The 20785-nt window shown below is 41.9% G+C and overlaps 1 protein-coding gene across 1 annotated transcript in view; it reads left to right on the top strand.

Moving 5' to 3' along the window:
• The window catches only part of adgra1b (adhesion G protein-coupled receptor A1b), a 483085-nt gene that overhangs the window by 42987 nt on the left and 419313 nt on the right, over positions 1 to 20785 (top strand). Inside the window, exon 2 of the mRNA XM_080205590.1 lies at positions 11259 to 11330. Coding sequence (XP_080061716.1) covers positions 11259 to 11330 — 72 coding nt within the window. The remainder of the gene's footprint in view (positions 1 to 11258; positions 11331 to 20785) is intronic.

Below are 20785 nucleotides of genomic sequence, written 5' to 3'. Positions count from 1 at the left end.
GCTGCCTTCACTACTCTCTCCATCTGTGACTCAACTTTCAAGGAGCAATGAACATGTACCCTAGATCTCTTTGTTCTATAACTCTCCCCAATGCCCTACCATTAACTGAGTAAGTCCTGCCCTGGTTCAATCTACCAAAATGCATCACCTCACATTTAACTAAATTAAACTCCATCTGCCATTTGTCAGCCCACTGGCCCAATTGATCAAGATCCAGTTGCAATTGGAGGTAACTTTCTTCACTGTCCACTGTGCCACCAATCTTGGTGTCATCTGCAAACTTACTAACCATGCCTCTTATGTTCTCATCCAAATCATTAATATAAATGACAATTAACAGTGGGCCCAGCACTGATCCCTGAGGCACACTGCTGGTCGCAGGCCTCCAGTTTGAAAAACAACTCTCTACAACCACTTTCTGGCTTCTGTCAAGAAGTCAATTTTGTATCCATTTAGATACCAATCTTCAGCACAAATTTAACCTTAAACCTAAAAGATCAGTATTATGTTTGTGTGATGGTGGTGGTGCAATTGAAATAGGTATTTATAAGGGGAATGTTTAAAAATTTAGCTTTATGCTATAGACAGTTGGTCTGACTGGAGGGAATGCAACTCAGACTGGGAGAGCAGGATAATTACTCATTTTAACCTTTCAAGTGTTTATTTTATGTAGAACTAATGGAATTTTGTTAACTTAAGTTCTCCTGGGATTTCTGATTTGAGTGATTGACAAGGTCATGTGGTGATGTAGTGTTTGAGCAGTCCTAGGTCAGAAAGAGTTTTTTTTGCTGGAAGCAGTAAATTGTCACTGAAACCTGGTTGAAGTCAGAAGGATTTTGCATGCTTCCAGAACACTACCTCTCTTAACAATCTTGGAGTTTTTAAACAAATGTTGATGCAAGTTTGCCTGAATTAGTTAACTATTGATTTAAAAGTGGACTGATTTAGGCATGGATGTGCCTTGGTTAGAACTGGAACAATCACAATGAAAAGTAACATCGCTTCCTTTCATTTTCAAATACTGTTCAACTGGTGATAGTTAAACTGCTTCATTTAGAGCTATGTTTGAACTGTTATTAAATATAGTTTGTTGCACTCTAAAATATCCCTACTTTGTCAAGGGAACCATTCTTAGAAAGAAATGTCCTCTCCTCACATTTATGCCAAAATGGAAAAAATTATTGAGGTCTAGTCTGAATTCATAATAATATACCTTGGGGGTTTTGGCCCAGGACAGTAACATATGCATGCAACTGTTTCCAAGAAGGTGAACATACTTGTGCAATTTATCTCCATTGTCCTTTTGTAGCTAAGAACTACTCAGATTGATAGGCATTCTTACTTGTGTCATCAATGATTTAGTTCCAGTTTTTTAGTCTTCTCTCCAGATTATCAAAAGTATACTCACTGATGAAAAGGTCACACTGGTGTAAGCCTCAAAGGCAACGAGATATGGATGGAAGAGAATGTTCAATAAAATGCAAAAGCATATAAATGCAGTTTGTGTTACTATGTTTATCACTACAAAAGCAAGGGTTGTAAAACAGCATTTCACATACAACCTCAGTGTTTTTATTTCACTTTGTCAGGTGCAATATCCACCACTTGGTTCATGCCTGAATGTTTTTGTGTTTGTATAAAGCCTTCCATTACGATGCTCAAAATATCTAACCAATACAGGCCGGCAAAGAACACAAGCCAATCCGATTCAGATTAGAACTCGGTGATCAAATGATATGTTGCTCTGGTTGGGCTACATCAATACTGTGTCCAGTCCTGGTCACTGAGAAACAAAGTAGTCACTTAATAGTAATATAATTATCCTTATGCAATGACAATCATCATATTGGGGGTCTAAGTTATGAGAAAAGATTGATTTCAAACTTTTCACCTCGGAAGGGAAGATTCTGACTAGTTGGGCAGTGGTCTGAAGACAAAAGCTGAAGGTTGAAACCAATTAAAGGTGAATTCAGGTCCAATCTCAGGAGATTCTTCATACAGAGTGTGACTGACAGGTGGAATAGACTTTGGGATACAGTGATGGACGTATAAGCTGAAGTCTGTAGGAAATAATCACGTAGCATGAAGAGGATAGGATTGTTCTTGCTGGATGCGTTAAGATGGCCTGAATGACCTCCTGATTATTTTGTGATCATAGCTGTGACAGGATGAATCTCCGATGTGATTTAAAATGACAAATAGGGGTTGACAGTTGCAAGTTGAATAATCTCATCTACAGTGCTGACATGCCAGCACGAGTGGATGAGTTAACTCATTGATGGATCAGGAATAGACATTTATCTCCTTTGCTACCTTCAACAAGATTTCACTTCAGCAAAGCAGTGCCTACTACCTATTCCTTATTACTTTGATTGATGGAAAAGAGAACAAGTACAGTCAATTGTCCTTTTTGGTGAATTCCTGCCTGTAGCCTCTTGTTTAGTAGGATGTAAGCACATAGCAAGATTGACATTCATCATCAACCTCTTATTGTCCTTGAATGTTGTAGTGAGCATAGTGGTATAAGACCATAAGACATAGGAGCAAAATTAGAACACTCAGCCTATCGAGTCTGCTCTGCCATTCATTCATGGCTGTTTTTTTTAATATATATATATAGGTTAGCACTCACAGTTCCAGGTACCTGGGTTCAAATCTGGCCTCGGGTAGCTGTGTCTGTGTGGAGTTTGAACATTCTCCCCCTCGGTTTTCTCTGGGTGCTCCGTTTCCTCCCACACTTCAAAGATGTGCGGATTAGGTTGATTGGCCATGCTAAATTGTTCCTTGGTGTCGGGGGAATGCTAAGGTAAATATGTAGGGTTGCAGAGAAAGGGCTTGGGTGGGATTGTTGTCTGTGCAAATTCAGTGGGCCAAATGGCTGCCTCCTGCACTGTAGGCATTGTATGATTAAAGATGCTACCACCATATTATTCTGGTTTTATGTTTCAAACTAGACTGTACAGGAATAGGACTGTTATGACAAGAACATTAGCACAGAGTTGTTCGTTACTGGTTTCTTATTAACTCTTTGGGATAGGAAATTACTCTGAATTATTTTCTGAGAAATGGACTCAGTGCTTTGCTGAACATTGCCAAGCCATAGCATTTCTTTAGAGCTGGAAAATAAAAAGAGCCAAGCAGAAATCTGCTGTGGAAACACAAGAAGGGAGGCTTGAAGAAAATATATTTTGGGTATGTTTCTTGCACTGGCAGTTAAATCTATTTCTGTAACTCACTGATCTTTGTCACATATATTAACTGATTGTGCCAATGGGTCACACTCTCTACTGTGCTATATGGCGCAGTTCGACAAATTCAATCAAATACGAAGCACTCCATCATTTATTTTCCCTTCTTGACCTATCTGCTCTGTGAATGTTGCTGGGCCATCTCACTGCAGAGAGCATCATAAACAAACCTGATTCTCTTGACAATAGTGTGCCTTCCAACCATAGTTCCTGGATAATGGCAATAGTTTCTCAAGCACTGAGGCCAATTATATCACCTCCCACTGTCGTCCACTGAGATAGATAACCAAGTGCAGACTGAACATAACACTGAAGTGAGCAATCAGTGATATTGCTGTAGCTTTGTGGCTGTCAATAACTTATGCATGATGTATGTTAGAGGTTTGACCAAAGGATTTTGGTGAAGATAGTAACCCTTTGGCGAGCAACCTTCTTTTCTGGGTGATCACGATCTGAAGGATTTTGTCTCTTTTTAATATATACAATTTAAATAGAACAAAGAAAATTACAGCACAGGAACAGGCCCTTCTGCCCTCCAAGCCTGCACTGACCATGCTGCCCAACTGAAGTAAAGCCCCCTACCCTTCCGGGGACCATATCCCTCTATTCCCATCCTAGTCATGCATTTGTCAAGATGTCCCTCTAAAAGTCACTATAGCATCTGCTTCCACAATCTCCCCTGGCAGCGAGTTCCAGACACCCATCACCCTCTGTGTGGGTGGGGGGGGGGAAAAAAAGCTTGCTTCGTACATCTCCTTTAAGCCTTGCCTCTCGCACCTTAAAACTATGCCCCCTAGTAATTGACTTTTGCACTCTAGGAAAACTCTGTCCATACCCCTCGTAATCTCGTAGGCTTCTATCAGGTCGCCCCTCAACCTTCGTTGTTCCAGTGAGAACAAACCAAGTTTCTCCAACCTCTCCTCATAGCTGATGCCTTCCGTGTCAGGCGACACCCTAGAATAATTCTGATGTGCAGTGTATTCTATTTAGTGCAGAATTGTTGTTGTATTTTACCCAGGGAGGCTGATGGAATTCTACCATTTGAGTCAGACCAGATTGCATTTAGGTATCTACTTTTCCATGCACGTCATTCCTGAACATAGAACACTTTACAATGAAGATGAAACAGATTTAGTAAAGCTACCTGATTCAAAGATCTCGCCATGCCTGGTGCAGATTGTGCCGATCATGGAGATTAGCATGCGGGCCTAAAGATTGGTTTTACACCTGGCACCAAACAGTTTGCAATTGTCTTGTCTCCTTTCCAATGGTACGAACCGGATCATGCCTCCACTTTGCCTAGGATTGACTGGATCTCAATTTCATTAGCGAGTTCAGTTCTCAATCTTTTCCCCCTTTCTGGAATGCTCCCACCTCTCTGGTGGGAGGTCAGGCTGGCGTATTTCAGTACGGCTTCAATAACTGAGACCGGGCATGATGGACTCAGAGGCTGTGGAAGCCCCCAGGTGGCTGGGGGCATGGCTGGATGATACCCATCGGACAGTGACCATCAGGCATCCTGGCAGTGTCCATTCGGCATCACCAGTCTGCTGGCGAAATGGCAAGGAGTGGGTCCTGGGTAGAGGCTATGATAGTGGGACCATGCCGGGGAGGATCAGGTCCAGGATCCTGATGGGGAAGCATGTTGGGCTTCATAGTTGAGGAGCATGTCGCTGATCATGAAGGGAAGGGGGGTGGGGGCCATATTGGTGGTCATGATGGGAATGTGGGTTGAGCGTGTTGGGTCCCCCGCCTCATCCCAATCAGGAGGACCTTGAAGCCCCAGTGCTGGTCAGGGAGGGGAAACGTGCCATTGATAAAATGAGGGTTGGGGCAGGGGGAGGGGGGAGCGCTTTCTACCAATGTATGTGTGAGGAGAAGGATGAAGTCATCCGGTGCTTTTGAGAAACGGTGTCTGAGCACCCAAAAACCCAGCCTCACCGGTGTGTTTAGGCTTTGCTCTCCCCAGAACCTGTGTGCAACACACCCACCACCACCACCAATCCCTGCCCAAAATAGTAACTGAGTGTGGGACAATTGTGCTATGGAGCACGCCTGAGAGACCGGCACAGATCACTGTTATTTTTGCTATTGTAACACTTAGTTTTTTTGGGAGGATTCTGCCCTGGGCATTCAGAACAATGCACACAGCATAGTGAAGGGTTGCAACTTCCTTAATTCCCTTCTGCAAATACTTTCATGTATATGTGAATTCATTAGCACACAAAAGGTGCTATTTTGGATTTAAAGGACATCCGTATTGTGAGCACACTTCTGGGATGAGCCACACATATTGAAGAGGGTATTAGCACACTGGCTGCTGGAAGCACGGAGAGCAAACTGATCAGAAAGTCAAGTAGAGTGTCATACGAGTTGATGCCAGCTGTTTTAGTGCTCAACACTGCAGTTAACACCCTCTCTTAATCTTGCATGACTGAACTTGCTTTTGGCAGCAGGAAGGGCCCCTACCAGAACTATTTAACAAATATCAACAACTACTTGCTGGTTGATTCATTTTGGCCGTTGCTTCAGTTGCACAAATGTTCACTGCTTTCTATAGATGTTCCACATTGCAATGGTTGACAGGGAGTGGTAGCAGGCACGCGTGGAGTTTTTGCTGATGTCCAGGTTTTTGAGTAAACCATTTACTCGCAGACATATCTGCATTTGGTTGACCATTCTCCTTGGAATACAGCAGCATGACTGCGTGAACAAACTGAGGCCTTGTTGAGCATGAATAGGGGGGAAGGGGCTGGCAGTGAGGGAGAACATAGCTCTGTCGGGAAGCATATCCCTCCAGGAGCAATTCTTTAACCTGAACCTAATTGAGGAGTTGTGCATGCATGATCGTTGCATTTTCGTAACACTGTTCCCACTGAAATCTGCAACCTTCAAACAGAGCAAGGACCATATTCCCAGGGGCTGTAAGATTACTGTGGTGATAAACTTTTTTTATGCTTCTAGATCCATGGAAAAGTTAAAGCTTTATCTATTAGTCGCAAGCGAGGCTTACATTAACACTGCAATGAAGTTACTGTGAAATTCCCCTAATTGTCACGTCCTAGTGCCTGTTTGGGTCAATGCACCTAACCAGCACATCTTTCAGACTGTGGAAGGAAACCAGAGCACCGGGAGAAAACTCGCGCAGATGCAGGGAGAATATGCAGAATCTGCACAGAGACCCAAGCCAGGAATCGAACTTGATCCCTGGCACTGTGAGGCAGTGCTAATCACTGTGCCACCTTGTTGCCCCAACTGGCTGCATTTGCACTATCTTGCAGTTTGTTATCCACTGTAATGGGAGTAAACTAATTCTCTCTGTTCAGAGGGCATTTTGTTCCCTTTTACCAGAGCGAAATAGGTTGATTGAGCGTATGGCTTCACTAGGATTTCAGGCTTCCTGAGAGAGCAGGGTCATTTGAACACGTACCTCGCTTTGCGGATGCTGTATGCCAACTCTGCCTTGTATTGTTACTGAAAGGGATTCCGCGCCCTCAATCACCAGCTAGACTTAGGACAGATAAACATACAGGTCAGTGTCTGGTTTCCTAGTCAAATTCTGCAGCACTTCACTGACCCAGCTGCATGTCAGTCACCATGGCAACCAAGGGTGGCTACTGGACAATGAGGCCTATCTTCTGACCTCTTATCTGATGATTCATGCATAGACGTGGGCAGCACAATGGTTAGCACTGCTGCCTTTCAGTGCCAGGGAGTTGGGTTCAATTCCATCCTTGGGTTACTGTCTCTGTGGAGTTGGCACATCCTCCCCATGTCCAAAGCCCAAAGATGTATGGGTTAGGTTGACTGGTAAACTGGCCAGGCTAAATTGACATTAGTATCAAGGGGAGCTAGCAGAGTAAATATGTGGGGTTATGGAGATGGGGCCTGGGTAGGATTGTTCTCGGTGAAGGCTTGATGGGCCGAATGACCTCCTCCTCTCTTACCATAAGGGTTCTCTGTGCAGTATGTATCTGTTGAAAGCCATGCGGTTACACAAAATGTGATAGAACGATCAGTGTGTTGAAACAATGCATCCAATGCCTGAACCAGTTCAAAAGAACGCCACACTCTTTTTGGCAGAGCAAGTGTCAAGATTTGTGATGGATTTCTGGATAGGCTTAATCAAATAGAGGTGGGGAAATGGAATGAGAACAGAAGAGATAATCTGTGATAACAAGGTAAGTAAGGAAAAAACACATGGCCTAGGTATAAATGGAAATAGAAGAATCATCGTCAATTGCTGCCATCTCCAAAATAATGATGTTCTGAAGTTACGAAGTTGTAAAGTTCTGTGCAGAACCCAAAAGTGTGGCTGAAAGCTTGAGCTGAATTGGAACATTGCAGAACACCAAGGACAGGCAGGCCAAAGTTGGAGTGGGACACAAATAACTGATGTCTAGAAGCTGGAGGTGCTGCTTCTGGACTGAATAACAGTGTTCCACAAAGTCAAATTTTGCATTTGGGCTCTTCCGTATGGAGGAGACCTGATTGTGAGCAGTGAAAACCGCGTGCTATAATGAAAAGGAGGGACAGATAAATGGCAGTGAAGCAGTGATTGGTGAGAAGAGAAGAAGCAAAAGGGCAGGTATTGGATCTTCAATGCTTTCATAGGAACTTGAGGGGGAGGAAATGTGCTGGGGGTGATTATGGTGTGAATCCAGTTGTCATAGAGGAAACAGTCCTTCTACAGTGGTTGTAATGAGAGATGGTGGAAATTGATGATGATGAATTGAAAACAGAGTTGGTATAAATGGGTCTTTTTTCTGATTGGCAGGCAGTGACTAGTGGGGTTCCGTAGGGATCTGTGTTAGGACCCCAAATGTTCATGTTATATATTAATACATTTAATTTCCACTTCCAAATCATTATCTCTAACTTTGCAGATGATATAAAGTTAGGTGGGAGGGTGATCCATAAGGAGGATGCAGAAATGCTTCAGCATGATTTGGACAGGCTGAGTGAATGGGCATATGCTTGTCAGTTGCAATATAATGTGGATAAATGTGAGGTTATCCACTTTGGTAGCAATAATAGGGCAGATTATTATTTGAATGGGTGTAAATTGAGAGAGGTTGATATTCAGCAAGACCTTGGTGTCTCCGTGCATCAATCACTGAAAGCACACAGATACAGCAGGCAGTAAAGAAGGCAAATAGTATGTTGGCCATCATTGCAAGAACATTTGAGTATAGGAATGGAAATGTTTCACCTCAATTGTATAGGGTGATGGTGATGCCACACCTGGAGTATTGTGTGCAGTTTTGGTGTCCTTATTTGAGGAAGAATGTCTCTGTTATAGAGGAAGTACACTGAAGGTTTACCAGGCTGATTCCTGGGATGGCAGGTCTATGAGGAGAATTTGTCTTTGGGAAGTGTTTCAGAAATCCCATCTCTTCTATTTCTTTGATGATAATCAGGGGACTTTATCATAAGTTTAATTCTTGCACAGCCATATTTCACTGCAGATTTGCTCCTTTAATCAATTGGGATTATATTCACTGGATTTTAGAAGAGTGAAAGGGGATCTCTTAGAAACTGTCTAATTCTGTTAGAATTTTATGACAGAATAGATTCAGAAAGAATGCTCCCAATGGTGGGGGAGTCTGGAACTCGGGGTCATGGTTTGATGATAAACAATAAACCTTTTAGGACTGAGGTGAGGAGAAATTTCTTCACCCAGAGAGTGGCGAATGGGTGGAATTCACTACCATAAGGTAGTGTGAGGTCAAAACATTGTATGATTTCAAGAAGAAATTAAATATAACTCAAGGCTAAAGGGATGAAGGGGAAGGCAGGATCAGGATATTGAATTCAATGATCAAAATGAATGGTGGAGAAGGCTGAATGGTCTATTCCTGCTTCTAGTTTCTATCGGTCTGGTGGAATGGAAGGTCAGGACATGGGTAATGTTGTGTTTCAGCGAGGAAGGGAAAGAACTAAAATGATGGCAATGGAATGGACATGATTAAAGGAACTGTCAGCCACTAACTCTGCATAAACCCTAACCAGCAACTCTGAATTAACACTAACCACTATTCGTGCATTAACCTTAACCAGTAACTCTGAATTAACCCAAACCCTAACCACCCAAGTCCCTTCTATTCCTCAATTTCTCTGCATCATTTCTGGAGATAGTCTATGGCGACCAAAATCCAGTACAATGCCTCTGTATCAACATAATATCAATATTTACTTTGTCACATTTATAGGCATGCATTTGAAGCCTGTGCTGGTATTTCTGATAGTTCTCCTTTGTCTGCTCTTATCTAACATGATGCTATTTCATCCTCCAGTGCTAGCCAATATCTTTTTCCTTTTTTTCTGCTGCTATGTGCTGATAGCCACCCTTTAGCAATTTAGTCTAAACCCTTTCCAACCAAATCAGTGAACCTTCCTGTGAAGGCGTTGATTCCAGTCCTTTTGGTGTGCAATCCATCCAGTGAACAGGTGCCCCCTATTCATGAATTGGTCCAATGCCCCATGATTATGAAGCCCTTGCAGCAGACCTCGTTGACTTCCCTATCTTCCTACTTCTGTTTTTGCTGGTATGTGACACTGGAGGGTAATTCAATGATTTCTAACTTTGAGGTCGTATGTTTTAATCTTCTCCCTGGCTTCTGAAAATCTGATCCTTGGGTCTCAATGTCAGCCCATCCTGTGTCATTGGCACTGTCATGGATTGTAACTTCTGGCTCAGTCCCCTTCTCTCTTTGATGTCCTTTACCTTGCCTCCTTGGTGCTAGTGTAATGATAGTTATGGAAATGCCTATCTGTATCACTAACAATTGAACCTCCGATTACAAGTGCAGTTCTACTCCTTGCAGTTCTGTCTTGTGCAGTCTCTTGTCCAATGGTGCCATTGAGTGAATTGCAATACTTTGTCATCACTCTCAGCAATCTCCAGTGGTGTGAACCTGTTTGAGAGGGCAAGCTAGGCTCATGAGTGGCGCTCCTTCGTCTCGGTGAGCCACAAGATTGAAGTCAAGACTTGTTCACTAATTGTGACCCTTGACTATGAATACATTTAACACATGCCAAATATTTCATAAGTTGCAGGAAATGCTTCATCATTCATATATTAATAGAGCTGTCAGCAACTTTAAGTGGCTAAAAACAATAGAAATAGTTACGGCTGTCACGGTCATTGTTGTGTGCAATTAGCACGCACATCACTTCACTTGCGCTTGCTTTATGTGCGTATCACTGTAGGAAAATAACTACATGGCTGGAAACCAGTGGAATGTGGCAACTTTGCACATGGGCAACGGTCAACAAACTATCTTGTGGGCCGCACTGAGAAGCCTGAGGGGCCACATGTGGCTCTCGAGCCATAAGTTTCCAAGTCAGGACAGGGTATGATTTGGAGAAGAGTTGGAAGGTAGTGATGTTCGCATTCCCCTGCTCTCCTCCTTCTCCTAGGTGGCAAATGTCTTGGGTTTGGGTGCAGCTGTTGGTGAGCTACGGTATTTGCTGCAGTGTAAATTATAGATGGTACACCATTGTAACAGTGGTGGAGGGAATGATTGTTCAAGGTTCCATGGCTGATTTTATTCTTTTTAAGTGTACTCGCTGTTATGTACACAGATAATTGCAGCATAGTACCACAAATGGAAAGCAGTATAAATGGCCAGTTAATTTGTTTTGATGGTCTAGTTGAGCACTTAATTTCCCAAAAATATTATACATTCATTTCTCTGAGAAATTTAATACACTAGTTCTTGTTCCTACATCTGAGTGAATCGATCAAGTTTCCAAACAGAAGCTGATTACTTTAATATAAAGTACAATTAAATACAGTGTGTAGAGTTTTAATTATGTAACTATGTAAAATTTTATGTGCTATTGAGTGCAACATAATCTCCATTCAGTAGATTTCTGGTCGATAAATCTTGCATTTTATTCAAAGGTCAATTTAGTTGTTTTTATGGTGACACAAAAGAGCAATCTTCATTGCAGCAACTTATTTATTGTTCTGCAGTAACTATGTTCTCTACTGACTTTTTGCAGGATCCTGAGTAACAACAAGATCTCACTGTTGAAGAATGGCTCTTTCTTTGGCTTGCGCTCTCTAGAGAGATTGTGAGTAACTGATCACTATACCATGTTCTGTTCTACTTAATGGGTGCAACATTTTTGAAACTGTAATGATTGATAGGCAATCAAAACGAAGACATTTTAAAAGTTGTTTTTCTTTGTGAGCAATAGAGCATGACTGGCAACTGGCCAACAAATGGTATGGCTGGTGATTGGTGGATAGAAAAATAGGCAGGAAATTGCTGGTAATTTTAAGCAAAATAAACTTCAATTCATGAGGTGAATAGATGTCGTGCACTCCACTGTTTTTCTTTCAAAAGTGAAGTTCTTTTAGTATTTTAACTCTTCAGGGACTAATATTTGTTCTTGATACCATTGCCGTAAGGCAGTGTTGCATTGTTAAGATAGAAGCAGGAGCAAATTTTGAAAGCCCGTGAAGGTAGGCATGGCAAGCACAACACGCAGTTTACCCATACCCGTCCAGTGTGATACAGACAGCATGCAAACTCTGATGTCTGGTGGTTAACATGATTGCAGTGCACAGCCAGTGCTAACCACACAGCATGCCTCAGCATAGGCAAAATTACAAAAGGCTAGAATTAACTTAAGTTCACTTGGACTATCAAACCCAGCTTCTAATAGGGGTAATGCCTGGAGGTTGGGCTAGGTCCTGAAAATGGTTCTATAATTGATCCTGGCCACAGAAAAATAATGGCCCAACATAGCTGAGAGCAGACTGTTAACATTCTTGACTGAAAGCCTCGGTGGAGGAGGAGGAAAGGGGAGGAGATGTCCTTTAACTGCAGCCACCTAGAAGGCACACCAGACAGGCACTCAGAAGACAGTGGGACCAGACAGTCAACATCACAGTGCCAGGGACCTGGGTTCAATTCTGGCCTTGGGTCACTGACTGTGTGCAGTTTGCATGTTCTCTTGTGTCCCTGTGGGTTTCCTCTGGGTGCACTGGTTTCTTCCCACATTCCAATAGATGTGTGAGTTAGATTGATTAGCCATGCTAACTTGCCCCTTAGTAGGGTAGATTTGCCAAGTTTTGGGGATAAGGCCTGGGTGGGATTGTTGTCAGTGCAGGCTCGACAGGCTGAATGGCCTCCTCCTACACTGCAGGGATTCTGAGTCTAGACCCATGGCCTTGATGGAACACTGCAAAATGTTTGCCAACCTCACACAAGTGATCATGGTCAGAGAATTTGTCCCCAAGTGCCAAGTCCTGCCAGGTGTGTTAGTCACCATAAGCTGCACTGTGCTAATGCTCTCCTGTCCAGCTTTCCACCCTCTGCAAACTTCAGTTCATTCAAAGCTGTGCTTCTTCAATCTTATCTTGCACCAAGTCCCACTGACTGCTATCCTCAATGACCATTCATCAGCCAATGTCTCAAACTTAAAATGCATATTCAAATTAAACCCCTCCATAGCCTCATCTTTCTCCACTTGTATTTCCTCTTTTTGAGTTCTACAATCTCTCCCAGGTGCATGTTTCAAATCTAGGCACAACACATCATAAACATCATACCTCCTTTCTTAAAGATTTTCCTTAAAATTGACATCTTTTGACAAAATGATTTGGTCAGCATGCCAGTAGCTGCTTCTTTGGCTCAGCATCCCTTATCTGGGACTGGAACTTTTTTTCTCTGCAGCGTAGAAGGCTGAGGGGTGATCTTAAAGAGATCTATAAAATAATAAGGGGCACAGATCAGCTGGTCAATATGTTTTCCCAAAGGTAGGGGAGTCTAAAACTAAAGGGCACAGGTTTGAGGTGAGAGGGGAGAGATACAAAAGGGTCCAGAGGGGCAATGTTTTCACACAGAGGATAGTGAGTGTCTGGAACAAGCTGCCAGAGGTAGTAGTAGAGGTGGGTATAATTTTGTCTTTTAAAAAGCATTTAGATAGTTACATGGATAAGATGGATATAGAAAGATATGGGCCAAATACAGGCAATTGGGATTAGCTTAGGGGCTTTAAAAAAAAAGGCAGAATGGATAAGTTGGGCCAAAAGGCCTGTTTCTATGCTGTAAGCCTTTATGACTCTATCTTTCCTTCCATCACTGCGCCACATCCTCGCATTTGTTTTTAAGCATTAACCCCATGATCTAATACAGTGACTGGGTGCGTGGCTTTTCAGAGTTTATAGAAGGCTCGTCTGACTGAAATCGTTACATTTCTAATTGTTTTAATGACTCCCTGAACACAGCAGAAACAAATCCTTCTCAAACTATTCTCTCAGGATGACAGGCCACTTGCTCCCCTGCCGCGCTCTCAATCATGTTGATGGAGAAGAGCTATCTAAGACAGACGCCCAGATTAAAGCTGAAATCTAGTCATCTCCTTCAATATCCCAAACTCCTTGAGGTTGCCTCCCACAGCCATCTCGAGCACTCTCGGCAGAAATTCAGCAGCTTCCTACTTGCCGAGATGTGGGTGTTAAGGAACCATCTCATGGGAACATTAATGTGGATAAGCAAGTACGTAAGACAGGCAGTAGAGTTTTTTACAAAGGTATTGCTTAGTTCCTTCCATTCCATGTAAGTATTTGTGACATGAAGAATGCTTAAGTTTGGAGTAGAAAACATTATTTTAGATACTTCTGGTCACAATTTGCTGACTGAAGCAAGAACAATATTCATAGTTATCCCGACTGAAGCCATTCAGATGATGGGTGTGAGGATGGGATGGATTCTTCAAACGAGGTTCTTCTTCTCAGTGATCAGATGCCTAAGAGCTCTGGCTGGGTCTTACCTTCCTTTTGGAGGCCCTACCACTTCATCCCCTGCTTCTGGCCCTGTTCCTGTTCTTTCTCCCCTAGTGACTTAAAGACTTCCCCCTTTTTTTGTAGTATGAAGTTGTGCAGCCAGCAACAGACAACCACAAAAAGGATGAAGCTTGTCAGTAGTGAACAATGCCTTCAGAGCTTTTATTTAAGAACCCGATTGTCTTTTCTTTTGGGACTCTGGTTGTGGTGTGGCTCTCACTGTAGAAATGTTTCATACTAAGAGGCCATTATTGAGAAGATACTCCCTCTCCCCAAGCACCTAGTCTCTGTTCTGACAGTCTGTAGAAGAGAGGCAGTATTCATGAAAGGCACAGTATGAGAGCATCCATACTATTGCCAAGTAAGCAAACACAGCTTCATTATTTTATGCCTATGGTGACAGCAGTTGAAGATTAAACAAATGGAAGTCTTTTTCCTATTAAAGAAAATCCCTGGTTCGTTGCAAGAAGCATGCAGGAATACATAGCTGCAGCCTATTACCACATACCCCAGTGGAAAATCAACAATTCTGGAAAACACCAAATCTGTGCAGCGCAGTAGCACAGTGGTTAGCACCACTGTCTCACAGATCCAGGGACCTGGGTTCAATTCCTGACTTGGGTCACTGTGTCTGTGTGGAGTTTGCACATTCTCCCCCTGTCTTCGTGGGTTTCCTCTGGGTGCTCCGGTTTCCTCCAACAGTCCAAAAGAAGTGCAGGTTAGGTGTAATGACCTTGCTAAATTCTCCGAGTGTGGTGGCTAGGGGATTTTCACAGTAACTTTATTGCAGTATTAATGTAAGCCTATTTGTGACACTGATAAATAAACCTTTTAACTATTTTTTTGCTGCCTGCTGGCTTTTATAGGGATGGTGATGGAATCTGCATTGATCTTCTGCCAAATTGAAACGTGGACAGAAAAATTTCTAATGTTATTCATGTCCACTGATGGAGTCTGGAATGATTTAGAGCTACAGTTACGTTCACCATGTAGGAAATGTGCTTTGTCCTGGTTCTGAGTTTCAATTCTTGTACAACATATGATACAGCTCAGTGACTGCTTCCTTGTGAAGCACAGCCATCCAACACACTACTTGTTTGCCAGGTTCAAGCATGCTCAAGCACGGTCCCTTCCAGAAGATCTGCAATTCGTAACGCGTCTCTGAATGGACCCCTGAGCCTTCTCCCTTCATGCAACATCTCTCCCTTTTTGTTCTGCTTCCCTTGCTGCTGTTGTCCATCCCACCTGGTAGTCTGAGGTCATTTGAACAGCATGCACATATTACGTGGTTGTTGTTTGAAGCCAATGCTGAAAAAAAACCTAATGGAACTAACGAAGTCAAACACCAGCCAAGATGCTCTTGCAGCCCATAAAAGCCTAACCGGAAACTTAATTTAGCAGAGGTGAGGAAGCCTTTAAATCATTACTTTCCTCACTGTTTTGTGGACAGGGTTAGCAATGGACTATTTCAGATCCCAATTTCTTTAAGAATCCTGATTCAGGAATGGGACTTTAATAGCAAATGTTTGTTTTGGGTGGTTGCAAGGAAGCTGAAAGGACCATTGAGCTGATATGGCTTTGGATATACTACCAGTGGCACTCCGGTGTGGAACATTGCACTGTCAAGTTGTTTTTTTTTCCTGGTTTTATATTGAAAACAGCAAAACAGGATAAAGTTGCCCCACATATTCCATTGCATGTAATAAACTTTAAGATTATCTGAGCATAAATATGCAAAGAACACATAGGATATTTTAGGGGAGGTGGCGGTGCAATGATATTGTTGCTGGGCTAGTAATTTGGGGACCCAGTATAATGCTCCGGGGACCTGGGATCAAATCCCAACACAGCAGATGGTGGAATTTAAATTCAACAAAATATCTGGAATTAAAGGTCCATGAAACCATTGTCAATTATCCTTCATTATTGTCCTTGAGGAAGGAAACCTGATGTCCTTACCTGGTTTGGCCTATTTGTGACTTTTAAATGGCCTAGCAAGCCATTCCATTGTATCCAACCACCACAAAAAGATGAAAACTAGATGGAGTACCCAGCATCGATCCTACTGCTGCAAAGGCTCACCACCACCTTCTCAAGGACAAGTAGGGATAGACAATTAATGCTGGCCTAACCAATGATGCTAACATTTCAGAAATGAATATTAAAAACAAAATTTTATAAGATCAGTTCTGTTAATTGAAGGGGAATGATTTTATGTGCTGCTTTATATGAAGAATATTTAATCTTAAGAGCTATAGGTAAGTAATGCTATTAAGAAAAGCACCTCATATAAATAAGTCAGCAGATTGCTCTACTTAAGTGATATTTAGGAGCTTTAGCCTGCTTTCTGGTAGTCCACTACGAGTGAGAAAAGTCTTTTATCTGAGCTCTGTCAGTCTCATGGTGGTGCAGTTATTTAAGTTTGAAGACCTATGGTATATTTGAGTCCTGCATTGAGTGACGGAGATTGGACTGTGGCTTCCCTTTACATGTATTTAATTTTTCACCCCAAATCTGTTTTCTAATCCACATGCTGACCACCAGCACCAGAATTCAAAATCCACGATTTTAGTTGGTTGAAGCAATAGTTTCTTGTTCTGACTGTGCACAATTTAAAAACTCTTCTTTAATCTTCCGGAATGCCCTTGATTCTGGGCTGGTTCTTGGTGCTTGGATTGTTGTTTGTGCAAGCTCAGTGGGCTGAATGGCTTCCATCTGCACTGTAGAGATTCTATAAAATGGGCTGCGTGGTGGCACAATAGTTGGCATTGCTGCCTCACAGTTCCAAGGAGCTGAGTTCAATTTGGGATTCCATGATTCTGTAGGTGCATTAGCTTGACGTTTATCATGGGAAAATGCTAGAATTCATTCTTAAGGAGGTAGTGGCAAGGCATTTAGAAAATTGTAATGCAATCGGGCACAGTTATTCTGATTTTGTTATCCACTTTGGAAGAAATAATAGTAAAATGGAATATTATTTAAATGGTGAAAAATTACAACATGCTACTGTGCAGAGGGACCTGGGGGTCCTTGTGCATGAATCGCAAAAACTCAGTCTGCAGGTGAAGCAGGTGATCAAGAAGGTGAATGGAATGTTGGCATTTATCGCGAGGGAGATGGAATATAAAAGCAGGGAGGTCTTGCTGCAACTGTACAAGGCACTGGTGAGGCCGCAACTGGAGTACTGTGAGCAATTTTGGTCCCCTTATTTGCAGAAGGATATATTCGCCTTGGCGGGAGTACGGAGAAGGTTCACTAGGTTGATACCGGGGATGAGGGGTTAGCTTATGAGGAGAAATTGAGTAGGTTGGGTCTGTACTCGTTGGAGTTTAGAAGGCTGAGGGGTGATCTTATAGAGACATGTAAGATAATGAAGGGGCTAGATAGGATAGAGGTAGAGAGATTCTTTCCACTTAGAAAGGAAACCAGAACCGGAGGGCACAGCCTCAAAATAAGGAGGGGGGGGGGTCAGTTTAGAACAGAGTTGAGGAGGAACTTCTTTCACAGGGTAGTGAATCTCTGGAATTCTCTGCCCATTGAAGTGGTGAAAGCCACCTTGTTGAATTTATTTAAGTCATGGGCAAATAGATTTCTGATCAATAAGGGAATTAAGGATTATGGGGAGTAGGCAGGAAAGTGGAACTGATCCACTTTCGATCAGCCATGATCTTATTGAATGGCGCGGCAGGCTCGAGGGGCGAGATGGCCCACTCGTACTCCTATTTCTTTTATGTTCTTATAACTGGCTGGGGATATACTCAAGAGGTTATCTTATTGAAGAATAAGATTCTGAGGTGTCTTAAGACAGATGGTGAAAGGATATTTCTGCTTGTGGGGAAATATAGAACTTGGGGACACACTTTAAAAATGAGGTGTCTCCCATTTAAAAATGGAGCTAAACAGGACCTTCTCCTCAGAGGGTCATTAGTCTTTGGAATTTTCTTCACCAGGGAGCAGTGGGCACTGAGACATTGAACATATTCAAGGCGGAGTTGGATAGATGTTTGATCTATCAGGCAGTCAAGGGTTATGGTGCAGGAAAGTGGCGTTGAGATCATAATCAGATTAGCTATAATACTGAATAGTGGAGCAGACTTGAGGGGGCAAATGGGCACTCCTGCTTTTTCTTATGATCTAACAGTGCATTTTCTAAAAAATGAAAAATAAAAAAGAAATAGGTTAACCTACATTTTCTTCTAACAGATTTGTGAAGGATAGGAATGTAAATATAACTTCGCAACATCTGGCAGTTGGTTACAAACTGAAGAAAATGGTACTCAAAAAGCAGGGATCTATTCTCCCTCTTGCTGCAGCGTTCCAAGTCCACATTTAGTTGATCATTTATAGAACTAATTGCTTACAGATTGAAATAAATGAAACTGCCTAATTAGGGAGGAAAGAGCGAGTCAGTGACATTTTTCATCATTAAATTCCCTCTCTGTTTGTTATTGTGTCTGCGCAATTAATATTTATTAGAATATTACTACTTTCCATATTTGAAATCTCTCAGGATATTTTATCAGAGGGTTTTGTGTCAAGCTAAAGATTTCTTTTGTTGCTACACATCAACGCACTTATTGATTTGCAGTAGTTACTCTATGCTGCCTTTCCTTTTCAAATATAACCTTGTTGTTTAAAATCCATCCCATTGTTGAAAGTGTTTGGGAGATATTCTCATAACGGAATTGGTTTATAGATTTTTTTTTTCTCTGTTCTAGTAATTACAAAATCTGGTTGCCATTGGCAAAAGCATCAGCTCAGGAGAGACATAGAAGGGAGGAGTGTATCAACACTTTAAAAACACCTCAGGGAAAGATGTAAGCAGAAAACCTATATAAATGCAAAGGTCACACACATCGAATGAATAATTTTTTTGCATGACCCTGTGTTTGAACATCTTGTGGAATTCAGTTATATTAGATTTAATGAATGGAGAGGGGCTTTATTATACTGTTATAAAGTCTGCTATGCACCATTGCAACTATGGTAGACTATTAAACTGAGTTGACTGTTGCATTTGTCACAATTAGTCAAAAGCTGTGTGAATAGATTTGGTCTGTCACAGCGACTGAAAGATTTGATTGTGCTGGCGCAGTTTTAAAAAAAAAATATTTCTTTACTGAGCTTTTTAATGCACAACTGTATCCTGAAATCTGAGTTTTCTCCAGGGATCGTCTGCAGGGTTTTAAATTGATGCTCGGGCAATTGTTTACTCAAGTGGAGTATGCTATGTATCCTGCCACGGGACTCCAAGTAAATTGGACCATGGCAGGAGGGCAAGAAATTCTTGGAAAAACTTCATGCTTACCGAAGTCAGACTCATGGACATGTGCCCCAACCCAGAATATGTAACAACTAAAGGTGATTTTATTTTAAAATGCCAATGTGTTTCATTTTAAAGTGTAAGAAACGCATTATATTCTGTGTGTCACTTTCAAAAATTTTGAATATATTTTGAAAGTAAAATGTTGATTTGTTTAAATTTGTGTAATTATTTAGAAACGAAAATTGCTTGCTTAATCCTGACTATTTTAACTTTAGTAGTTCCACTGAAGGCATACATTACGTTTTTGACAAACAATACGGAGGAGGTTTACCGGATTGACACCCGGAATGGGCAGGTTATCTTATGGGGATAGGTTGGAAAGGCTGGGCTTGTTTCTACTATAGTTTAGAAGGGTGAGGAGTGACTTGATTGATGTTTCTAAGCTCTCCAACAGTATTGACATTGAAAGGATGTTTCCACTTGGGGGTGAGTCCAGAACGAACAATTTTAATTGTTTTAAAATTTAGAGGCTGTCCTTATCGTACAGAGATGAGGATTTTTTTCTGAAGGTGACTTTGGAATCGCCACCTAAAAAGGCGGTGGAAGCGGAATCACTGAATGTTTTTAAGGCAGAAGTGGGTAGATTGTTGTTTGGCAATGGAATCAAAAATTATCGAGTATTATCAACACAAGCAGATCAGCCATGATCTAATTGAATGACGGAGCATGCTTGAGGGGCCAAATGGCCTACTTATGTTTATATATGCAACTTGTACTTGTATAGTTCATTTCTTCAACTTTATTTTCATTTAAGGGATTTGGGCTTCACTGGCTAGGCCAGCATTTATTGTCTTGTAGAAAGTGGTGGTGAGCTGCCATCTTGAACTACTGCAATCCCTGTGGATACATCGACAATGCCATTTGGGAGGGAGTTCCAGAATTTTGACTCAGCAATGTATCTCCAAGCCAGTATGTAATTTAATGTAATAAAATATCCCATAGCTGTCCAGAGCTTTAGAAAACAAATTATGATACTGATCACATAAGATATTTGGCCAGGTGACCAAAAGCTTGATCAGAGGTAAATTATAAACAAGTGTCTTAAAAGAGGAAAGTCTGGTAGGGAGGTGGAGAGGGGTAGGGAGGCAATTCCAGAGCTCCAGGCCCAGGTCTCACAAAGCACTGCCAATAGGGCAGAGCAATTAAAATCAGGGATGCTGAAGAGAAGTTCAGACATCTCCAGGATTCTGTGGCTGGAGGAGATTACAAAGATCGGGATGGCTAAGGTCATGGAGCAATTGAATACAAGGATGAGAATTTTTAAATATTAAGACTTAACTCATAGTCCACTGTAGATCAGTGATCAGAGGTGTGATGGTTGAATGGTGTTTAGTGCGAGTTACAATATAGGTAGCAGAATTTTGGACAATCAACAGTTGGTGAAACAGAGAACATGGAAGGCTAGCC

This window comes from Carcharhinus amblyrhynchos, chromosome 17 (assembly GCF_965287045.1).
Source record: "Carcharhinus amblyrhynchos chromosome 17, sCarAmb.v2.hapA, whole genome shotgun sequence".
Classification (NCBI taxonomy): Eukaryota; Metazoa; Chordata; class Chondrichthyes; order Carcharhiniformes; family Carcharhinidae; genus Carcharhinus; species Carcharhinus amblyrhynchos.
The sequence above is the reverse complement of the archived record's forward strand: the minus strand, read 5'-3'. Positions and strand labels throughout refer to the sequence as shown.